At 56.0% G+C, this 22,394-nt stretch overlaps 2 protein-coding genes across 3 annotated transcripts in view; both read right to left on the bottom strand.

Moving 5' to 3' along the window:
* PRAG1 (PEAK1 related, kinase-activating pseudokinase 1) overlaps positions 1-13,028 on the bottom strand; it is a 44,249-nt gene extending 31,221 nt beyond the window's left edge. For both annotated transcript variants that reach the window (XR_011171793.1, XM_069104985.1), the window contains exons 1-3: positions 12,799-13,028; positions 8,819-9,180; positions 5,395-6,989 (exon numbers count right to left, since the gene is read on the bottom strand). Coding sequence is in view for 1 of the 2 variants with exons in the window: in XM_069104985.1 (XP_068961086.1) it covers positions 5,395-6,989; positions 8,819-9,118 (1,895 nt within the window). In the remaining variant the exon portion in view is untranslated. The remainder of the gene's footprint in view (positions 1-5,394; positions 6,990-8,818; positions 9,181-12,798) is intronic.
* Positions 1-22,394, bottom strand: part of LOC138174636 (BOLA class I histocompatibility antigen, alpha chain BL3-6-like) — a 451,117-nt gene that overhangs the window by 171,749 nt on the left and 256,974 nt on the right. The window lies entirely within an intron of this gene.

The raw sequence follows: 22,394 nt of genomic DNA, 5'->3' as shown, positions 1-22,394 counted from the left end.
TTCCCTCCCACGCCGCTCTTCCGTCCGGTGCTTTAGCGCGGCCCGTTCCCCAGTTCCCACTTCGGCCCCCCTCGTTTTTCTTCTTTTCCTTCTCCGCCTCCCCCCTGCCCGCCCCCTGTTCCCTCCCCCCCCCCCAGGAGCCCTCCCACCAGCTCCAGCTGCCACCTTTACCATCCTCCTCTTCTCCTCATGGTCAGTTTACCCCCTCCTTCCAAACAGATACTTTCTTCTTCATCACTGATGTTCATCCATAACCTCGGTCTGTCTTGCTCACCCCCTTTCACCCCACACTACACCCCCATAGCTGGTCAGCTGCCAGACTTTGCTGATGATGGCTCCCCAAGCATCTTTTTTCACCTCCATCCCCTGTTCTCTGCTCACATATGGCCACTTTACAGGTCTACACCTTTACCTCCTCTTGTCCAGAGGACTGCGATAACCCCTCAATGGGCCTGTCTGCTGCCAGTCCCTTGGCACTCCAAGTCATCCTCCGCATAACTGCCAAGATAACCTTCCCTAGAGCACAGGCCTGCCCGCCTCATGCCTCTGCCCAGCAGTCTCCCTACTGCCTCAATGGTCAGGTCTGACCTTCCAGCTTGAAGTTGACGTCCCTCCTAACCTGGCTCCAGACTTCCTTTCCAACTGGCAGACAGCCCTGAATTCAGCCAGACACTGGACACAGAGGGCTTTCTTCCTCACAGTGACGTCTTCCAAAAGGCCTCTCAGACAAATAACCCCCTTCTCTACTGTGGCTGGCCTGGAGGTGATGCCCACTGTGCCTGTCTGTGCTAGGAGAGACCCAGAGCCAGGGATGGTACATACAGGGGTACCTGGGGGGCCTCTGAGGATCCTGTCAGCTGAGGTTAGCCCGAAGAGCCCTCACTGGGGCTGGGAAAGTCATCTGGAAGCAGCAAACATTTACTAAGGGCCTAACCGTGGGCCAAGAGCCTTGCAAAGTGCAAAAAGGAGGCCTAGAGTTTCTTTGTTTGACATGGCGGGCAGAACTGGAAAAAGCTGGAGAAGCAGGGTAACTGCTCAGCTCCAGACTAGGAAAGCCAAGCAAGGGCCTGGGGGGCTTCCCTGCCAGGACCAAGCCAAGCAGCCTGGGACCGAGGAGCTGCCTCCCCAGAAGGTAGCCATCACCCCTGCTCTCCAGTATGGGGCTCTCCATCCCTGGAGGTCTCCAAGCTGGAGCTGTCCGGTCACTCATCAGGAGTGTCCTAGAGGGGATCCCTGGTCTGGGGTCAGTCTACATGGCTCTGCCCGTCTGGAAAAGGGACCAGAGGTGCTATTGAGCCCCCAGTGTCAGTGGTAGAAGGGGAAAGGAGAAAGGTCTCTCATCTGTGGTTGGAAGCACTGAAGGGGAAATCGGGCAAGCAATGCATCCCACCACCCTTTGTGCAGCTCCCACTTCTGTCTGTGACTGTCCCATTTCCTACGGCCCCATTCTGCCCCCAGGCCAATGCCCCCATTTCTGCCATGGCTCCTGCCTCTCTCTCATCTCACATCCAAACTCAGCTGCCACCACAAGTGTGGGTGCTTGGTCAAATGCACGGGTCAGCCAGAGGAAACAGTAGCATAATAATAGACTAAGAGAAAGGTCCTTGAACTGGAAAAGAAGAAACTGCAAAGGTCAAGAGTGGGCTGGGTGGGAAGGAATAGGGGAACACCCGGCCCAGGCCAACATGCTTGGGCTCTGAAAGAACTCGCCAACAAAATGGCCCAGGCATTGCCCGTGCTGTTTGGAACACCACAGAGGATGGTGGGAGGAGGGGAAGGGCTGGTGGAATTGCCAGAAGAGAGAGAAAGCATGTCTACGACAGGCCAGCGAGCTTTGGATTCCTGGTAAACTCTGGAGCCGATTGTGAAAGCAATGAATAGAGGACACAGCAATGGCCAAGAATCAGCTGGGCTTCACCCAGAGCAGCTCGTGCAAGGATGACTTTGTGTCCTTTTCTGGCAGGGAACCCCAATGGCTGGATCATGGGGAACTATCATCCCCACTAAAAAGCAGAGGAATATGGCCCCATCCTTTGGCAAGGAACCTTTCTGGAGAGTTCAACAGGCGTCTGTCTGTGTGCCACACAAGGCACAGGGTGATGTGGGAGGGGAGAAAGGCAGCCCTGCAGCCCTGAGGGCCTGGGATGTCTCAAGGGACCCTTGTACATGAATGGTTCCCAGGTCTGTTCTGGGTTATAGGAGAGAGCTATGATCAGGGCCCTGACCCACTTGCTCTCAAGTCTACAGGCTGGCTGGCATTCAGGTCCAGAGCGGCCGAATCAATGTGCTCTAAGACTTGGAGCCTGGGCCTGCAGCCTCTCAACGATGCCATGCCCTCTCCCTCACCATTGCTGTGAGAGGAGAGAGGTCAGAGGAGAGTCTGAGAAAGTTCCAAGACCCTCTTTCTTCTCAGTAGAGATGGAAAATTGGAAGGAATGCCAGAATTCATCCAGTCAGCCTGGGGTCCAGGCAGATTCTTAGGGGTCTGGGAAATCTATTTCAGAATTTCCTTCAGTTATTTAAAAACATTATTCCCTTTACCAGAGTACCATAAGGGGTTCAGGACTCAAAAAAAAAAAAAAAGAGTCCTGCCGGGTATCCACAGGTAACAAGCGTCTGAGGCAGGATTTGAATCCAGGCCTTCCTGACTCCAAGTCCAGCATTCTGACCTATACTATCCTGCCTCAAGCCAATGCCACTGCAGGCAGAAGTACTTCAGAGAAAGCTGGCAGTGCCCTAATGGCCAGAGATGGGCCTTGGGCAGACCTGCATAGCACCAGACATAAAATCCAGAGGGGAGTCCTGTGAGAAAGCCTGGTCATCCACACCCGAGCCCAGCAAAACCTGATCTCCCATTCAGGTCCTAGCTGAGCACTTCCCTACTCAGGTTTCTATGGCAACTTCGATTCTGTCTCCAAAGCTGGGCTTCTCACTCTGGTCAGCTTTAACTGCGGCTGCTGCTGGAGTGAAATACTCTCATGGGACCAAACCAGGCTGGACCCTACAGAGGGCGGAGGATAGGACAGCAAGCCAGTTCATTTGTCCCATACGGCCCCTTTCTAGCCTCCCCCTGAGGCCACATCCATTCCTCCTGCCCTGGGTTGTTTTGCCGAACTTGGTCCCAGCAGGCCTTCCATTCAGTGACCCTCAAGGTGGTGGGGCCTAAAGCCAGAAAGGCCTGACTTCCAGTACCTTCCTAGACACATGCTGCCTTTTGGATCCTGGGCTAAGTCACAGCTTCTCTGACACACCATGTCCTATCTGTAAAATGGGGATAATAAAAGCCCTTCCCTTACAAAGCAGTTGGGAAGAAGACCTGATTACAGGGGATGCACCACAGTTATGGCAAAGTCTCACTGGCCCCCAGCCCCTCCCCAAGCCCTAGCTGAGCAGTGAGGCTCTGAAGCAGGCCCCTTCTCCTTGGAGAAAGCCCAACGGTTCAGCCACCCAGAGGGCGAACTTGGGAGGCGGCTAGGTGGCGCAGTGAATAGAGCACCGGCCCTGTAGTCAGGAGGACCTAAGTTCAAATCTGGCCTCAGACATTTAACACTTAACTAGCCGGGTGACCTTGGGCAAGGCACTGAACCCCACTTACCCTGCCTTCCCCCCTTCAAAACACAAAACAAAACAAGAAACAGCACACTATCTCATTCTGGGAAAAACCCCAAACTAAACTCTCCCCAGAATTAAAATGCCATGGGCAGGCTTAAAGGGGCCTTTATCTTCTCTGCCTGCAGAAGCCCTACCTTGCTGCAGAGCAAAGCAGGAGGTTGGTGGCAACCCTCATGAGGTTGGTAGGAATGTGTAACCCCAGTCCTCCATCATCCCCTGAGAGGTGAGCCGGGCAGGGAGCATTGCACTGACAGCACATGACCCACCCACTCTCCTACAGACCCCAAGGCCTGGGGGTAGGAGCTGAGATCTCCGGCTGGCCCTGGGAGGGCCAGGGACTCACCCAAGGTCACTCAGGCAGGATGCCACCCAGGTCTCTCCTGACCCTAACACCAGCCCCTCGGCCCTGCTCTCTCTGCCCTCTATTTCCAGGGCTCCTCCCCTGGTGGTGTAAATGTCGCCCCAAAAGCATGCTGTCCAATGGAACAGGAACAAGTCGACCCTGGACTTTCACTGGGTACTTGCTGGCAACCCTGTTGCTGGTGAGCAGTCTATACATCCCGGTCTCCAGCCTGGCCCCAAACACGTAGGGCCCCCTTTGGCCTTTTCTCCAAGGCACAAAGCATTAGGTGATTTAGGAAGTTTTGGGGCCTGGGCCCATGAGCAAAGGTCGCCAGCCACACACAGGTGACCAAGGGGCAGCGGGCACCTTCAGAAGAGAGAAGCAGGCACCAGGGCCCCAAGGACCAGACCACAGCCACCACCTCCCTTAGGCCCTGACAGAGTCCCCAGAGGGACAGCGCCCCCAGGCTGCCCACCCTGCCCAAGCCTGGCTCCACAGCCATTATCTAGGGAGCAACCCCTGGAAAGTGACCAGCTACCCCTGGGACTGACCGCCAACCAGCTGCCATCCACATGGTGGCCAAGCCCAGCTGGCAGACACAGGAGGAAGCACTCACTCATGGGTACTAAACACGGAAAGGAGACTGAGAAAGCCTCCCGGACAGCCCCGAACCTTCAAAGGCAGAGAGTGCCATACCCTATACCTCAGGAGCCCATACATGGGAAGCCCACTGCAAGGCAGCTGGAGCAGGGACCTTCGAAGCCACCGAGGGCAACTCTCCCATTTTACAGAGGAGGAAACTGAGGTCTGGGAGGAGAAGGGCATTGTCGCCCTGAGAGCTGTGACTGAGGCAGGATTTGGACCTAGACCTCGTGTCCTGGCTCCCAGAGCTTTACCAGAGAACTCTTTCCTCTCTAAGAGCACGTAGGGAGGGAGCCCTCAGACACGGGGTCCAGAGTGGACAACAAGGGATTTTGTGGAAGGTTCTGGCATGTAGAAAGACACCCCCACATGCACTCACACATACAACACATGCCCCAACACCCCCCATGCACGCATGTGTGCACACTCACACACACGCACACACATGCACACACACACTCCTACCTGTCCCACCTGAGGAAGACAAGCTAAGTTAGAGTCGAATGAGTGCCCAGGTTCAGGGATAGCCACCAGGGAAGGTTTGGGACCCCAGCAAGTCAGGAAACCACCAAGTAATGGCCACCCAGGCCCAGAGGTACTTAGAGGCAGTGCGGCCTGAGGCAAGGGCACAGGATCTTGAGGAAGAAGTCCTAGGCTCAGACACCAGTCCTACTTGTGGGCCTGGTGGGTGACAAAGCCCTTCCCCTCTGGGCCTCTGTCAGACCCTTGGGGCTCTCTGGAGACAAGGGCCTGGATCCTGTGCCCTCCGGGGTTGAAGCCCCCCCACTGTCACCTACCTGGACTTTGGAGGAGGAGGTGGAGGTGAGAAGGCCCCTGCTTCGCTCCGGTCCTTGGGGAATTCAAAGGCGAAGGAGGCTGACTTGCTCATGCCAGGCCCAGCTGGTCCCTGGGCTCGGCTAGGCTGCTCAGAGATGCTCTCCACCCGGGAGCGTTGGCTGCAGCTGGCTGGCTCCATCTCTTGGGCCATTCCCAGGCTGGCTGGCCCTGAAGACAGCTCCCCCTCCCCATCTTCCTCCTCTATTCTACTCTGGTAGTTTCTGGCCCCCACCTGGAAGCGGGGCCTTCTCTGGTCCCAGGAGGAAGACTGAGCTGGCATCAGGCACTGGCTGAGCTCCCTGGCACTGGACGAGGAGGAGGAGGAGGAAGAGGAGGAAGAGGACAAAGTGTCTGTGGGGCCTGGGACAGCTGGCTGGCTCCAGTAGCCATCCTTGAGCTGGGCTAGGGGAGAGCCCTCTGGGGACCCAGGACCCCCCCCAGGGCTCCCCTTGCACACCTTGGGGGGGATGGCTGGGCATCTTCTTCCTAGGTCCTCGCCCCTTGGGCCATGCAGGCAGTTGTGAATTAGCTGCTCCCGAGAACTGGTGTCTAATGTTGGCACAGAGGTGTCTTCTAGGCCTGGCCCAATATGCCCACAGGGCCACTGCATGCCCCCTGCTGAGTCAGGACTACTCAGGTAGATGGGATGCTGTTCATCCTCCATGTGGGCAGCCACTTGGGGTGCCGCACTGGGCTGGGGCCTTCCCCCTGCTGGGTCCTGGCCCGGGCTGTGCCCAGCCCGCTTGCTTGTGCCCGGCAGGGTAGAGGAGGCTGGGCACGGTTTCTTCCTCTTGCTGATCTCAGCATAGATGGGCTCTGGGGTGCTGAATTCCGGGGAGTGGGCTGGAGATCCAGGGGATTTGCTGGGGCTTCCCCCGTTTGGGCCTGGGCCATGGGGTCTCCTCAGTTCAGTCTGCCTTGAGAGGGAGCAGTAGTCACTGTCCGAGTGCCCGGCAGAGGGACTGGACAGTCCATCGGAAAGGCTAGCTGCCTCCAAGGCGTGGGGAAGCCTTCTCTGGGCCAAGGTGGTGGGGCAGCTGTTCTCTGGAGGCTCCTGACAGCAACGTTCCCTGCTCAGGCCGGAGCCCCGGCCCTTCTCACGGGCCGAGGCAGTCTCCTCTGCACCCCAAGGACCAGGTCTGACCTTGCCGTGCCCACCTCTGAGGCCCGGTGTGCTGGCAGGACACCAATCGGTGATGGAGCAGTACTCTCCCCCGTCGAGGTCCCTGACGGCTGAGGGCTGCAGATCCTTGCCCCTGGGAGCAGCGGGCAGGCCTCTGGTGCCGGGCACGCTGCTGGTCCCGGCCCTCTCCAAGAAGGCGGCCAGTTTCTGGTGTAAGCTCTGGTGGCCGGTGGGTGGCGATTCCTGACAGGGAGGGGTGGCACCGTCCTGGTGGCCTCCTTTGTCCTTGTTCCCTGGCCTCGCCGGGCTGGGCAGACCCAGGCAGGGGCCGGCGGTGAGGCTGTGAGGGCTGAGGCTGCTGCCAGGGAAGGCTCTCGCTGTGTCTCGGGGCTCCGAGAAGGGAAGCTTGCTGGGCGTGGGCCTCCAGAGCACCTGGGCAAGTCCAAGGGTCAGAGATATCGTGAGGGAGGCAGGGAATTGTTCATGTTCATGGGCAAGGAAGGAGAGAACAGCAGCCCCCCGCAGCCCGGCCCACCCCAGTCTCTGACCCTGGTGAAGCAGGCCCCAGCCTCCCCACCACCTTCAGCCTCAAGCATCCTCCTCTGCCAAGTGGGGGCACTCAAGTGCCCGCCTCCACCCTGGCCCGGCCATCAGGACCCACAGCCAGCAGGGACCTCCCTGGCCAGACTGGCCATTAGACACAAAAGGAGACTGAGGCTGCCTAAGGAGATGAGGGGACCTGCCCAGGGGGCCCAGTCAGAGGCAAGATTTGAACACAGCACTTGCGACTCCAGAAGCAGCACACTGACCATTCTGCCACACATGCCTCCTCCCTTTCTAGAGCAGAGAGCAAAATAGATGGGGGAAGAGGAAGAAGGGAAGAGACTGAGCATTTATGTGGCACCTCCTGCATACTATTCCTCACCCACAGCCCTGAGAGGGCAGTCGGGGACACTGAGGCAGACAAAGCTGGTGAATGTGTGGGGCTGGATTTGAACTCGGGTCTTCCTGACTCCAGGCTCAGCACTCGGTGCATTGTGGCACCCCAAGTGGCCTCTAATGAGGCAAGGTCAGCCCCTCCCCTTTCCCTTTGACCTGCTTTTACCCCACTGAGGGGCTGGGGGGAGACAACAAGCCAAGTTTACTTCTGAAGAAGTTTAGCAGAAGACTGATAACTGGGCCTCAGTCTTCTCATCTGTAATGGGGTCCATTTCTAACTCTTGTGTCCTGAAAGCACAGGTCGGGCTAGCCTCTATAAAAACCATGTCTCTGGTTGCGGGGGCAGGGTAGGCAGGGCAGGGACCCCTCCCCACAATTCCCAGTCACTCTACACTGTTCCTGTGAAGGACGGTGCGGCGTCACCCCCAGGAGTCAGACAGACTCCCCAGAGGTGGGAGAGGCCAGAGAGGCAGGTCCAGGGTGGGGAGCTGCAGAGTCAGAAGGGAGCTCCTCCAGAGAAATCAGAGAGCCAAGAGGTGGAGGGGACCCCTGGGCTGGTGAGGCTAAGCCCACACATTGCACAGATGTGGGAACCCAGGCCCACGGAAGGAAGGCAGAGAAGGCCACAGCCACAATGTCTGGGACATGGCTCCCACCCAGCTTTCCCTGACTCCTATAGAGGGAGAGCACAGCTCTGGGGTAGCTCTGGGATATAGGCCATCTGCCTTTCACCCTCTCTGCTTCTTCATCTCCTTGGATGTAGAATGCCGGGCTTGGGCCAGAAGGCCCTGGTGCTGTGACACTGGGCCTCCCCCGTGGGGCCCTGCACCCTGATGCCAGACCTTCCCCCATGGGACCTTGCACCATTGTGCTAGGCTTCCCCCATGGGGCCCTGGTACCCTGATGCCAGGCCTCCCCTTGGGCCCTGTGCCCTGATGCTGGGCCTCCCCTGTAGGGCCCTGCACCACAATGCCAGACCTCCGCCTGTGGGGCCCTGCACCATGACTCTAGTCCTCTCCTGTGGGGCCCTGTGCCCTGATGCTGGGCCTCCCCGTGGGACCCTGCATCATGTGCCAGGCCTCCCTGTGGGGCTCTGTACCCTGATGTCAGACCTCTGCCCATGGGGCCCTGCACCATGACTCTAGACCTCCCCCGTGGGACCCTGGCACCTTGATGCCAGACCTTCCCCCATGGGACCCTGGTTCCCTGATGCCAGGCCTCCCCTGTGGGGCCCTGTGCCCTGATGCCATCCCCCACATTGGGCCCTGTGCACTGAGGCCAGGCCTCCCTGTGGGGCCCTGCTCCATGACGCTAGGCCTCACCTGTGGGGCCTCAGGGCCCACCTCCAGCCCAGCCCAGCCGTCCATGCTCTCTGAGCTCATCATGGTGGGTTTCACTGCAATGGTGGGCTTGGTGCAGGGGGAGGAGCCGCAGCCCTCCTCTTCTGGGGGGCCCCTCCTGGGGGCCCCAGGCTGGACACCAGATGATGACCGCTGTAGCTGGTGGTCACTCTGCAAGCAGAAGCAATTCTTGCAGGAGCCTGGCTTCCAGATGTGCTCCACAAACTCATTGCACACAGACATCTTCGGGAGCCCGGAGGGCAGAGGGGCAGCCTGGCGCATCTTGGGCAGGAGGTGCCCAGGTTCATCCCCACTAGTGTCTGTGCTCTCCCTTGATGCACTCCCTGCAAAGGAAGGTCAAACACAGACCTGGTCAGGGACCCTTAACCCCCAACATGGAAGCAGATGGGTCCTGAAGGACAGCTGGAGGAAGCCTGCAGCTGTGCCTTAATCAAAGGGACTGGGTTCAAAGCTGCTCCCTCCCTAGCCTCAGTGGCCCCTCTGGTCCATCTCATCTCTGGGATCCGGGGTGTGGCCACAGGCAGCTCCCTTCCTCTCTCTGGGCCTCAGTTTCCTTCTCTGTCGAATGAGAGTTGGACCTGATGGCCTTGAAGGTCCCTTGGAGTTCTTAGCCCACACCTGCCAGCCCACAGTAGGCACTGAGCCCAGCTGGGCCAGACATCTGGAGCTCCCGATCCCCCCAGGTGCCCAAGGGCCAGCGCACCTCTGCAGGGCAGCTGCCAGAAGACCCACTTTGCAGGTGGACAAACTGCCTCCAGGAGGTGTCTGCAGGCTAGCCCAAGTGCCCCAGGGAGGGAGGACCAGACAGCTCTCAGGCCAGCCCTGCTCACCCTGCCAGCCGCTGCCCAGTCTTTGCCTTGGCTACTTGTAACACAAGGGTCACCTGGGGGACCCAGGGCCCTATCCTCTGGCCAGCTAAGCTAAATCTGAAGTGGATGGATTAGGGACTGTTGATTAAAGTCAGGGTACTACTGTCGGCTGGGCATGAAGAGTGTGTGTGGGGGGAAGGGGGGATTAGACAGTCCCTGCCCTGATGGAACACAGAGTCCACTGGGCAAAACAGCCTGCCAACAGTCACACCCCCACAAGACCGGCATGGGATAAACTCAGTCTCATGGGGAGGGAGGACTGGGAAAGGCTTCTGCTGGCAGGGACTCTAAGGAGATGAGGGTGGCATTCCTGGCATCAGGCACAGCCAGGGCAAAGGCATGGAGTTGGAGGATGAAGTGTGCTGGCAGTGTCACTGGATCCTAGAGCTCAGGGAGGGATCAGAGGGGAAAAAGACAGGAAAGGGGTTGGGGGGAGATACAGGTCCCAGAAGGGTTTTGAATGCTGAGCAGATTTCAGATCCCAGATGTGATAGAGAGCTCCTGGGGGCAGGGGGGATGACAAGGTCAGCCTTGGGTAACTGCTTTTGTCACCCAGCCTGTCCTCTGATTTACAGCTAGGTGGCGCCGCAGTAGATACAGCTCTGGACCTGGAATCAGAAAGTCCTGAGTTCAAATGCTTTACATACTAGCTATATGGCCCCAGGCACGCATGTGACCTCTTTGCCTGTTTCCTCATCTGTAAAATGGAGATTATAATAGCACCTTCCTCTTGGTGTGGCTGTAGGGATTGGATGACTTCCCATGCGTGACATGCTTAGCACACAGCAGGCACAACATAAATGCTCGCTGTCATGATTTTTCCCAGTAGCATAGGGCTTGGCAAAGGAAGGCTTTCTGGGGCCTTCCTCCGTTGCCTGCACACCACCTCCCCAGGGGGCACACACACGCAGACAGAGGGATGCCACCAGCTGCCTTCCTAACCTAGCCTGGGTTCTTCTCCAAGAAAGTCCTCCAGAGGAAGGCTTTCTGCCCAAATCCCAGATCTCCTGAGGCTCGGTCCTGCCTCCTTGGGAGACTCTCCTGACACCCAGGGCCCTGTGATGACAAGGAAACCTCACACATCTGCTTGTTGGGCGACCTTGGTAGGCTTGGTGCCTCAGTTGCCTCCCCTGTAACAAGGGAGGCCTCACAAGTCCCATTCCTCAGTTGCTAATCCTGATGGCCTTCCCCAGGAGAACCTGGGTTATGGGCTCACCCTCCCCTGCTCCAGCTAACCTGTGAAGGCCGGCACCTTGCCAGCCCACATTCCATACCTCTGAGGAGAGAGGCAGCCTCAGGATTTCGCAAGGCCCCCTTGGTAGTGGGAGGGAGCCAGGGAGGCTACAGAGTAAGATTAGCCCTTAAGGTCTACAGCTCTGATAAAGGGTTATCGGGGTCTGGGCCAACTTCCGCAGAATGGCTTTCATTATGGAGGGTATATTTCTGGTGCTACTGAAGTCAGTGGGAATCACTCAGGCCATCCCCATGTGAGAGGGACACAAGGATGGTCCTGAGGCCAGGACAGGCAGCACCCAACCAAGTACCCAAGGCCCAAAATGCCAACCCAACCCAGCCTGAAATGTCAGAGCCTGCTGGCCAGGCCAGGCCAAGCTAGGCATGTCTGACTAGGAAAGAACTCCCATCTGGGGGAAGTGTTCTGTGTGTGTCTGTGTCTGTCTGCCTTTCCACACCCCCCAGCTGTCCTGGGTGAGTTATGGAGGAAGTGACAGCCTGCCACCGGGGTTGGGGGAAGGGCAAGTCAAGTCATGATGGTCCCACGAGGCTGCAGAGGCTTTTTTCTGCCTGGTAATCTAATCTCCAGGCAGGAATGCCATGGACCACCCCCTGCAATCTAACCCAGCAGGATCCCCACCCCCCATTCACACACTGAAAATAAACAAAAAATCCTCAAGACCTCTTGTGGCAAATCCCTGGGGTTCAGGGAAAAACCCAACCCACCAGAAGGTGTATTGGCAGCTAAAAGCATGTGTCTGGACCACTGAGGTCTGGGGGCAAGGACCCTAGCAGTAGCAGGCCATTGGTGGCTTATTGCTACCAGACCAGGGACCAGTCATTGAACCTCTCAGGTCTGTTTCCTCCTCTGTGAAATCGGGCTGACCCGAAGTACAGAGCAGGACAAGCTCCTGATCTGTGGTCAGGAAGGCATGGGAGGGAAGGAGCTACCTGAGGACTGTTCCCACAAGCCTTCCCTCCCACCCTCCTAGGACCCACTCACCAGGCAAAGGAAGCCAGGGGTCTCCAGCATTCCTGCTGAGGCTGCCCCTCCCCCTCAACTGCCGGGAGTCAAAGGTTGCATACAGGGTGTGGGCTTCCCCCTCCCAGAAGACCTTATCTCATGCTATTTCCCCTGGGTCCACTCCCTCCCTACTCGGCCAAAATGGAGCAGCCAGAGATAGTTTCCCACCTCCATGGCTTGGCTCCCACGGTCCTCCAACCTCTCCCCATCCAGTAAAGCCCTCCTCCAGGGGTCGGCTTCCTCCATGAAGCCTTCCTGCCCAGTCAGACCTGGCCTGGCGCTCCAGACTCCACACTCCCATGTGGCCCCCCTGGGTTCTTTTCATTATTCTCATTACATGGGTTTGTGAATCTTCCTCCTGGAGGCCGAGCTCGGCCAGCTTCTCCAGGGCAAGGGCCCCTGGACACCCCAGGCTGGGCTCAGTGTTTGCAGAACAGATGGGAGAGTACTCAGACGGGAAAACTGAGGCTCAGGGAGGGGCGGGGTGCAAAGGCAGTCGGACGGGCTTGGATCCAGGGATCCCTGATTTCAAATCCTGCTGCTCACATTTCCCAGCCGTCGGACCCGGCCCCTCCCCTTAATTCTCTTCCGCTCTCCCTGGGCCTCAGTTTCCTTCTTAAAATGAGGGGCTGGCCTCTGAGGCCCCGGTCTCCTCCAGGGCTCGGACTGCGGCTGATCTCTGCAGCTACCATGGCCCCGGCTCCCTCCCCCAGGCTCTGGGGCAGCTCGATCCCCACTGTGAGGAGCCCGCAGCTGCCTCAGTTTCCCCGCCAGTGCTGGGAGTTCCCCTCGCTCCCGTAAGCCCTGAGACTCACCTGCTGCCTCCCCCGGAGAGCGGGATCAGCCGAGCCGAGCCAGGACCCCCGCCCCGTGGAGCCCCGGACCGGGACACCGGGGGCATTGTTCCCGGGGCGCGCAGGCGCGCGTGTGCCCGCGTGAGTGTGAGCGCCTGTGTGTGCCCGCCTGTAAGTGTGAGCCCCTCCGCGTGCACTCGCAGGAGCCCCAGCCTCCAAGACCAGTCTGAGTCCCGCCCCCCCCCCTCGAACCCTCCGCGGACCGCCCCCCACTCTCTCCACCTCCAGACCTCCCGGATCGGCCCCGTCCCTCCCCCTCCCGCCTCCGGATCGGACCGCCTCCCCCACTGTCCCTACCCTGATCGGCCTGACTCCTCCCCCTCGGCCCCTCCCTCTAGGACCGCCCCGCCACTGTCCCCACCTCCAGACCGCCCCAATCTGTCCCCCTCCCGCCTCCGGACCAGACCGACCCCTCACTGTCCCCGCCCCCGGACCTTCCCTATCCGCCCGGCCCCTCCCAGCCCTCCAGACAGCCCCTGGACAGCACCCCCTTCTCCCCCAGTCGTCCTCAGAGCCTCACCAACCCCAGGACTGTCCCCCGCCCCAGCTGGGCAGAGCCCTAGAAGCACACCTTGGCAGGGCAGACACCGTCCCACGACAATCCCCCCAAGTCCGGACTTCCCCCCCGCCCGGCAAGTCAGGGTCGGTCTGGGGAGGTCCGTTGAGGGTTGGGGGGAACTCTGAGGCCTCCCTAGACTCCGTCATCGCGGAAGGCTGGGCCCCCTCACTTATCCTCTGGCTCCATTATCCCCAGAGACCTAAGGAAGCACCCCCCCCCCCCCAGGACCCAAAGAGGCTAAAAGCAGCCCGACCCCCCAGGGCTCTGGGATTAACAGGTCTCCCACCGCTGCCCCCTTTGCTGGGGACTCATCATCCCCGTGACCTGGTGATTCCAGTGATCAAAATCCTCTCCTCCCTGTGCCTCAGTTTCCTCTCCTGAAAACTGAGGGCATGGGGCTCCATGGCTTTCCAGAAGGTCTCCTCAGTCTCTGGCTCTGGGATCCTTAGATCCCTCACTACAAGGTATCTACTGGGGGAGGTGGAGGGTAGAGTGGGAGCAAAGGCTTTAAGCACACAAGAAAACTGATGGTAGCTAAAGGGTGATGGTGCCAAGCAGATGCTCAAACTAGCCCAGGATCACAGCCTCCCAGATGGGGAAACCGAGGCTCAGAAAGCCAGTGACTTGTCCAAGGTCACACACTGGATACTCTAGGACTGGGAGGGATGGAAGACGCTGCTGAGTCCAGCCTCCTCATTTTACAGAGAGGGAAGCAGAAGACCAGGGAACACTGGCTTGCTGTCACACAGACAGTATCAATAGCAGGATTTGCACCCAGAACAAGAGGGGGGAATTAAAAAAACAACCTAACTTCTTTTACGAATATTAGCACGTTTATACAAGGGTTTAGATCTCATTGATTGGCCAGACTGAAGACGAGAGCACTCGTCAATGGTTCAACGTCAGTGGGGGCTCAAGCATGGGTGAAGTGTTCACTGGATTGGTAAATTCCACCAAATGGGGAGGGATGGTTGGCAGGGTCAGAAGCCAAAAGGATGTGGAGTGACTAGATAGTCCATAGGGTTGAATCTAATAAGAGGAAATCAATAGGGATCAATGTCAGCTCTGACACTTGGATATAAAACCTCCACTTCCCAAACAGAAGATGGAAGAGGCATGGACGGACAGAAATTCTGGGAATCTTTGGGGGTTCGAGTGGATGACAAGCTCCACGTGAATCAGGTGGGCAATGTGGTAAGTAAGAAGGGCCATGGGGTCTGGGCAGGGGCGCAGCAGAGCCAGCTCCCATGAAGTAGCTGAAGAAAGCTAATTGTTAAGTTGTCAGCATGGACACATACCCCATGTGCACCTGCATCTCCTCCCACTGCACCCTCTGAGTCTGCTGTTCAATATTTCCCTAACATCCCTATGTCTAGGGCTGCGTTTCAAGGCAGGACAGCCTCCGGGAATCCGGGCGTGAAGCAATCTCTTCCTCCTGCAAGACCCTCTTCTCTTTTCTCCTGTTTCTTTCCCCTTGTATGGTAGACAAGCATAGGACCCCCTGGCCTCTTTGAGAGGGCGGTTCTCAGTTCTGTGCACTGAGGACTACCAAAGACGTTGAGAACCTGGACACCCAGGATGAGGAAGGGCTTTGAGTACGTGACAAATAAAGGGCGGGCAGAGAAAAGAGAAACCTGTATCCTAAGAGATGTCACGGAGTGGAGGGGATGAGGCCTGTATCGTTTGACCCCAGAGGGTAGAACCAGGAATAAGGAGTGGGGAAGGGCAGCCATAAGGAGACCAGTTTCTGTTTGATACCAGGGTTAGAGCTGCCCTGAGGTACAACGGGCTGCATAGAGGGGTCCTGGGGTCTTCAGGCAGAAGGATTCCTGTGGTGCATGCTTTGGACTAGATGCTGCTGAGGCCCCTACCAGCACTCAGATTCTGCAATTCCCCCGTGAAACCTTCCCCAGCCTCCCAGATCTCTGAAAGCAATCTCCTCCTCTTCCAACATGTCTGGCACTTTGCAAAACCCTCTTCTCTGTTCTCTTTCTTTCCTCTTGTATCACAGATGGGTATATAATCTTGTTATCAAACACTCTGAGAATCAACAAAAGCCCAGGGCACCTGCTGATTTTCTCGGAGCCCCTCACCTAGAAACCAGAGGAGAAGATTTGTGGTATCTGAGTATAATGCGATATGCCTGTCACCATGTGAGAGCGAAGTGTGATTTGGGCAGCCCCTGGCCTGAGCATCAGGAATAGGGACAGAGTGGAGGGGGAGGCCTCTCCAGTGGCTCCCTCTGCACCAAGCAGGCCTTCCCTGGCACCAGATCATCACTACAGAGTGCCCTCCTCTTGGGGTATCCCCTTCAGACTAGTGTGTAGCCCAGTGTGTCTGCTGGCTTCTGAAAGCTCCGGTCCCACCCCGTCTCCTTCTCTATGAGGTACTGAGAACAGATTCTTTGTTTTCCATAGTTATCCAAGTGGGAAAGTAAGAAGGAAGGGGCAGGTGTCTGACTCTTCTGGGAAAGGTGGAGTATTGGCTAGAGAGCTGGCCTAGGAATCACAAAGCCCCCGGGGCTAAGTTCTGCCTGAGACACACCCTGGCTGCATGATCCTAGGCAGGTCACTTTCCCTGTACAACCCTCTAAGACTATAAGTTGTGAAGGAGGTGCCAGCCTGCATTGGTAGAAGGACGGTCCTCACCTGGGAGATGCTTCCACCAACAAAATCAAGGATTCAGGTCTTAACCCCTTTCCCCCTCATTGGATTGGAAGGCAGGCCATACATAGCTTCCATGACTGAACTACAGCTGGGGCCTTGCACACAGCTGGCACTAAAAATGTTTCTTGATAGGCCAGGGCCCCTCCTCAGCTATATGCAGGATTAGCCTGCTTACTATTGAGGTAACTATATATTAAAAACCATAGCTCTGAGCCGCTCCTAATGTATGTTATAATACCAGACCAAGTCAGATAATACATTAATTCAAGACAAAAAGTATTTAATTAAATAGAATAGAAAGCAAATCATAAGGCAAAATCTGCAGTCCATAAAGGACCACAACAGGTTCTCACGCTTACTGCCAATAAAGGCAGGGCTCATTCTCCTTGCATGGCTCATGTGCCTATGGCTGTGTCCTAATGAGCACAACTCTGGCGGCTCCCCTGCCTCAGTCACCTAGCAACCTGTGCTGACTCTCTGCTTAACTTTATACTCAAGGTGCCATAAAGGCCTATCTCACAGAGTTGCTGGATTTTTGGTCGCTTCTCAAGTTCTCTGAGAAGCTACTATCTGCTGCAGATATCCTTGACCGCTGGCATTTACTTCCTCCAAGGGAGTATCACTTCTCTGTGACACTTCCCATGCCCAGGGCTATTTTTGCTCTTTGATTGCAGGCCCATGACCAGCCACAGTCAGCCAGCACAACACACAGTCCTTCAGATCATGCATGGGGAGGTGACTGACTAAGCCTGTCACTTTCTTGGAACAGGGAACTACCAGGTGAGGAACCTCCCTCTCCCAAGGCAACTGCTGGTCTTAGAGAGCTTCTAGACTGCTGAGAAGTGAAGGGACTTGCCCAGAGTCACAGAACTAATGCATGGTGGAGGGGAGATTTGAACTCTGGTTTTTGCTTTGAGGTCCTGTCTCCCAGCCAAGCTGCTGCAGCCAGCCAACAGAGCAAGGAGTCTTGGGTGCCCAAATTTTTAACGGCTTCATTCCTGCTAAGTGACAAATCCCTTACTCCTCCCCCTGATATTTAGTCTGAGTTGAGTAAATTCCTTTCAGTTCCCATCATGCCTCTAGCTACAAGAATCAGAAATATGCAAATTACCTATAGCTTCATGCAGAGACTCCACATAATACTGTCCAGTTAAATCAGTGAGATCAGTGAAAGGTGTTTCTGCAGGCAGAGTTGAGAAGACTGTGCTTCCGGCACACAAGTCATCCTGAGCAAATGCAGAGGTAGGAGAATGTGGGGTGAGATATAAAACAGCTCAGAGGTCATTTAGGCTGAAAAGGGTAAAGGGGAGGCTGTGGGTGACTGAGGCACTTGTAGTATACTTTTTCCTACAGGACCTGGAGAGATTTTTGAGCCATCTCCTCATGATGCGGACACATCTGAGCATTATGAAGATTCTCCAAATGGATCCTTGGTTTCCTCTCCCTTAAAGTGAGGGAGCTGGCTGATACGCTTTGACATTGCTGGGAACCCCAAAATGTTAGGGTACAAGGAAGCATCCGCCTAGAATGAATTCACACACTCAAACCCTCTTCCAGTCAAAATGACAAGGTTTACTGTTAATGCCAATGGTACAGGTGGGTGAGACTGATGCTTATATATAAAACGGACAGCAAAGGGATCTGGATGGGATTGAGGGGGGGTGAGTAGTTTGGGGTGGGCCAGATGCAAAGGGAAAGGACTGTCAAGTTGTTTAATTAGGTGAGCTAGGCCAGCTGGGGTGGGCCAGATACCTTAGTGTCAGTGATATGGGGTGCATGGGAATATCCAGAGACTGGGCTGCTTCCAAAAGACATGGTCTTAGGGGCAGTCAGGTGGCTCAGCGAGTAAGAGCACCGGCTCCAGTGTCGGGATGATCTGGGGAACAAATCCGGGCTCAGATACTTAGGCACCACACCCAGAAATAACTGGCAGTGTAACCTTGAGCAAGTTACTTAACCCCTATTGCTTTAAAAAAAAAAAAAAAGACATGGTCTTTTCCTTTCAGGGGCCCAGGCCTATTACCCCATCAATAGAGTGGACGTGGGAGCCAGTCCTTGGTAGTGTCATGTGAGGTATGTTGAGGATAGATCATGGACCAAGGGCCTGAGCTGTGCCCAGAGAGATTACTGCTGGGGTGAGAGAGACAGTGAAAAGGAGATGGGAGTGGGATTGTGGGTGTGGGTTAAGTGTGGAATTCCAAGAGTGTGGATTCTGAAAGGTCTAGGGGCATCCTGTGGCAGGACAGAGGCTGGGAGGGGTTCAGGAAGCCCTGATTGCACACGGAGACTCCGTGACCTCTCTTGGAGCTGGTGATGGGTTGGAGGGAGAGGACCAAGAGCAGACTTGACAAATGGCTGGCATCCCGAGTGCTGGCTCTGGAGTCTGAGATTCTGGTTCTGAATCCTGGCCCTTGGTGGCCAGGAGGGCTCTACAGACAATGGCAGGCTCAGCGGCGAGGGCCTTCGTCCTGCGGACCTGCTGCTTTATTTTTTCTTTTTTATTGGAGCGTGCAGGGGGAGGATTATATATGGAAATGATGGGGGTTTTGTTAATTTTGTTGTTCAATCATGTCCAACTCTTGGTGACCCCATTGGAGCCTTTCTTGGCAAAGACACTGGAGTGTTTTGCCATTTCCTTCTCCAGTTCCTTTTACAGATGAGGAAACAGAGGCAAGCAGAGTGAAGTGACTTGCTTAGAGTCACACAGCTAGTCAATGTTGGAGGCCAGATTTGAACTCAGGATGATGAGTCTTTCTGACTCCAGACCCAGCATTCTGTGCAGTACGGTGCCCTCCAGCTACAATGAGCAAGTCCAAGGAGAGAAATCACCAAATTCTAGCCAGGTCAAACCTCCTTAAAAAGACAGGTCAGTTAGACACACCGTTCAGGTAACCTTTGCTGGCAGTTGGCTTGCTTCCTGTGCCAATGCAAGGCTAGGCCCCAGACCTTTTGCCTGTTTCCTCCATTCCAGGTTCAGAAGTTCCCTCCCTTCCCCAGCCCTTCAGTCCATCCTCTGAGCTGAGTGCCTTTGTGGAGGCCTGGAGCCCCCACCCCAGCTCCTACTCCCCACCCAGAGTGCCCCAGAACCCTTGGTGAGCAGTGGCTCTTGCTTGCCCACCTGGGTAATGGCACAGAGAACTGGCACCAGGACAACCCCCTGAGTCTTTTGGAGTTGCCTGACCTTTTTCAAGATTAAAGGAATTGCTCAACAGTTTACTCTCTTCAAATGGGGGATGGGCCAAATGGGTCAAAAATAGCCTCAGCAGGGTCACCACTAAGAGAGGCGACAAGACCTGGAGCCCCAATAGGAAAAGGCCAAGGAAGGAGCCCAGTCCCTGGATTTCCCATGGATTTCAGCAGCCAGGGTCACTGGTACTTCCAGTGCAGGCATCTGGCCCACCCCAGATATATACCCATCACTCTGTAATCCCATCCAGATTCTTCTCACAGTCCTTTTTGTATATCTGACCCTGCCCCCTCCCCCAATTAAGTCACAGGCTCACTAGGAACCCTGCCCGCTTCTATTGGGGGGTTACCAGAAACCTTGTCACTTGATCGGAAGCTGGTTTGAGTGTGTGAATTTGTTTCAGGCCTTGTACCTTGATATTTCGGGGTTCCCAGCAACCCCAAACTGCATCAGTTTAAAAACACAAGTCTGTCTAAGCCTCAGGATGCCCAAAGCCCTTTCCTTACCTCTGAGGAGTGTCTACGCTGACTGGCTTGTGGATTAAAGTGTCCCTCTGGGAAAATAATAGGAAAGATATAACACATAGCATGCCTCAGCAGGATGTGCACTGTCCTTGCAGAGAAGCCCCAGGTTCAAATTTGGCCTCAACCCCCCACTACATGTGTGATCCTGAGCAAGCCCCATCCCCTCTCTGGGCCTCAGTTTCTTGCACTGTAAAAGGAGGGGCTTTGTCCTCAATGCTCCCGACTTCTTTTCCAGTCCCACGGTCCCAGGAATCTCTTGTTCTAGGCTTCCTGAGAATCACTCACCACAGGTCAGATTCAGACCATTGGCCTTGCAGTGACCACTGGCTCTGGGCCATGTTGCCAGGCAAAGGCGAGGGGCAGCAGCCTGGCACGGGCTCACAAAGGAGCTCAGGGAGAATGGCTCTTTTGAGTGAATAGGCAGCTTTTTCTCTGTGAGATATGTGGGGAGCAGGGGGGAGAAGAGGCAGGACAAGCATCAGAAGACACTACCTCTTACACAGGGATTGACTAACAAGCTGCCTTTGTCAGCAGCGGCTGGGATGGGCACCCACGCCAGCTGGCCTCTCAGAGCCAAAGCTGGGGTACGCAGGCTTCCATGAGATTCATGGGGGTGGCAGGACCGAAGCCTGGGGGTGCTTGGATCTCCCAATAGGGACGAGAGCCTGGAGCCATTTCGAGGTGATCACCAATATACAAGCTGCAGAACCCATCTCTAGGGGAAAAGAAGCCCTCGCCACTGGAGTTTAGATTACAAAGAAATGGGTCCTTCCATGTCCCCTCCTCCCAAATACAGGGTGTCCCCAAGCCTTGGAGCCCTTCAAGCTCTTAAAGCCGGGCCCTTTGAAGCCCAAAGGATGGATGGCTTGAGGGTTGCTGGACTGGAACTCAGTGTGTGTGTGTGACATGGGGGTTCTTGCCCCTGGAGGTTGGAGCTGCCTCCCTGAGAGCTGGGTGAGGGCACACAGCTATGCTGGTTCTCAGGCCCATGGAGGGATGTGCCCAGCTCACCGGTGAGGCTGGGAGAGCCAGAGGTCCCAGTAGTGGTTGGAGCTGAATTGTACAGTAATGGCATCCACTGGAGCCAGAAATAGTGTGGACTGAAGCAGCGCTTCCCACAGCTTCCAGCACTCCCGACTAAGAGAAGCCAGCAGGGTGCAGTGGCTGAAATAGTGTGCATTTAGGTGGCACCTTGTGCATACGATCTCATTGGTTCCCCACAACCCCTATGAAGTTGTCGTGCAGCTATTTCAGTTGTGTCCTGCTCTTCTGACCCCACTGGGGATTCTCTTGGTAGAGACAGAGCGGCTGGCCATTGCCTTCTCAAGCTCCTTTTACAGACAAGGAAACTGAGGCAAATAGGGTTCAGTGACTTGCTCGGGGTCACACAGCTAGGAAGGGTCTGAGGTTAGATCTTCCTGATTCCAAGCCCGGCACAATATCCATGCTGCCCCCTAGGTGACCCAGTCAGGAGGACTCAGGTCCAAATCTGGCTTCAGCTGTATGAACATGGGTGGGTCATTCCCTCAGCTGTGGAATGAAGATAATCTGAGCATCTAAGTTACAGGGTTGTGGGGAGGATTACATGAGATAACATCAGCAAAGTGTATGCATTTATGCCCTTTACTACTATTGTTACTATCATCTTCACAAATGCTTAGCTGCAGAAACTAATTGAGTGGAGACTCAGGAGTCCCAATACGAGCAGGAACAGGCTCAGGGTTATCCCAAGAACCCCAAGAGTAAGCTGTATTTGCCCCCTGGGGACACCAGAGGGTGAGAGTTGGAAGGAGTGGCCCTGGACATGTGTTTGTGAGCATTCTAGCACTATGACCTCAGGCTCCTCCTCTCAAAATCCCAGAGAATGATCTCCAAGAAACACCTGGAAAGAGACCTTCCTGGGTGGGTTGAGATTGGAGGAGAGATGTGTCAGAGGGGCTTTCTAACCCCAGAACTGCCTCTAGGTCTTTCTTTTCTTAGTGAGCCAGTACTGATAAAGCTCAGCTGGTAAATCTTGGACCCTTCCCATGTGACTCAAGTTACATAGATGCCTTTCACCAACCCAGCCTCCTGTGGAGCCCTGGATTCCTGCCTCTGATGCACCCTTGAGGACCTTAGCCAAGCCCCTCCTCCTCCCTAGCCTCAATTTCATGCTCTCCGGAATGGGGGACAGGGGCCCATGCTCAGTGGACACACAGTGGAGAGAATGCTGGGTCTTGAGCCGGAGGGCCTGGGTTCATTTCCTGCCAATGAAACTGGATGAAAAAGACCCCGGTGCACTCTTTCCATGGAAGGCACTCTGAGGAGTGCACAACTGGGGGACAGGTCTGGGGACTGGGAGCCAGAGGGAAGCTTGGAAGCACCCAGGACAGGTGCTTGGTTCATTGCCCATGGTGGAGACCAAAGCCTTCCCAATTTGTCCTGATAGCTCCAGGTCATCCTTGGAGACCAGGTGAGCAGACGCCCCCAGGCCCATCTACCCCAACCCCATGCCTAGGGCCAAGGGGCAAGAAAACAACCACAGGGCTGCAGGTAGATGGAAGGGGGGGGGACACTGGGGGCTCCAGGTAGGCTGAGGAGGGGGGGGAACATCAGGGGCTCCAGGTAGGCTGAGGGGGGGG

The sequence above is a fragment of the Petaurus breviceps genome, unplaced genomic scaffold, assembly GCF_028583685.1.
Source record: "Petaurus breviceps papuanus isolate PSGF00001 unplaced genomic scaffold, PetGlider_PUasm1.0 689, whole genome shotgun sequence".
NCBI lineage: Eukaryota > Metazoa > Chordata > Mammalia > Diprotodontia > Petauridae > Petaurus > Petaurus breviceps.
This window is presented reverse-complemented; position numbering and strand designations above follow the sequence as displayed.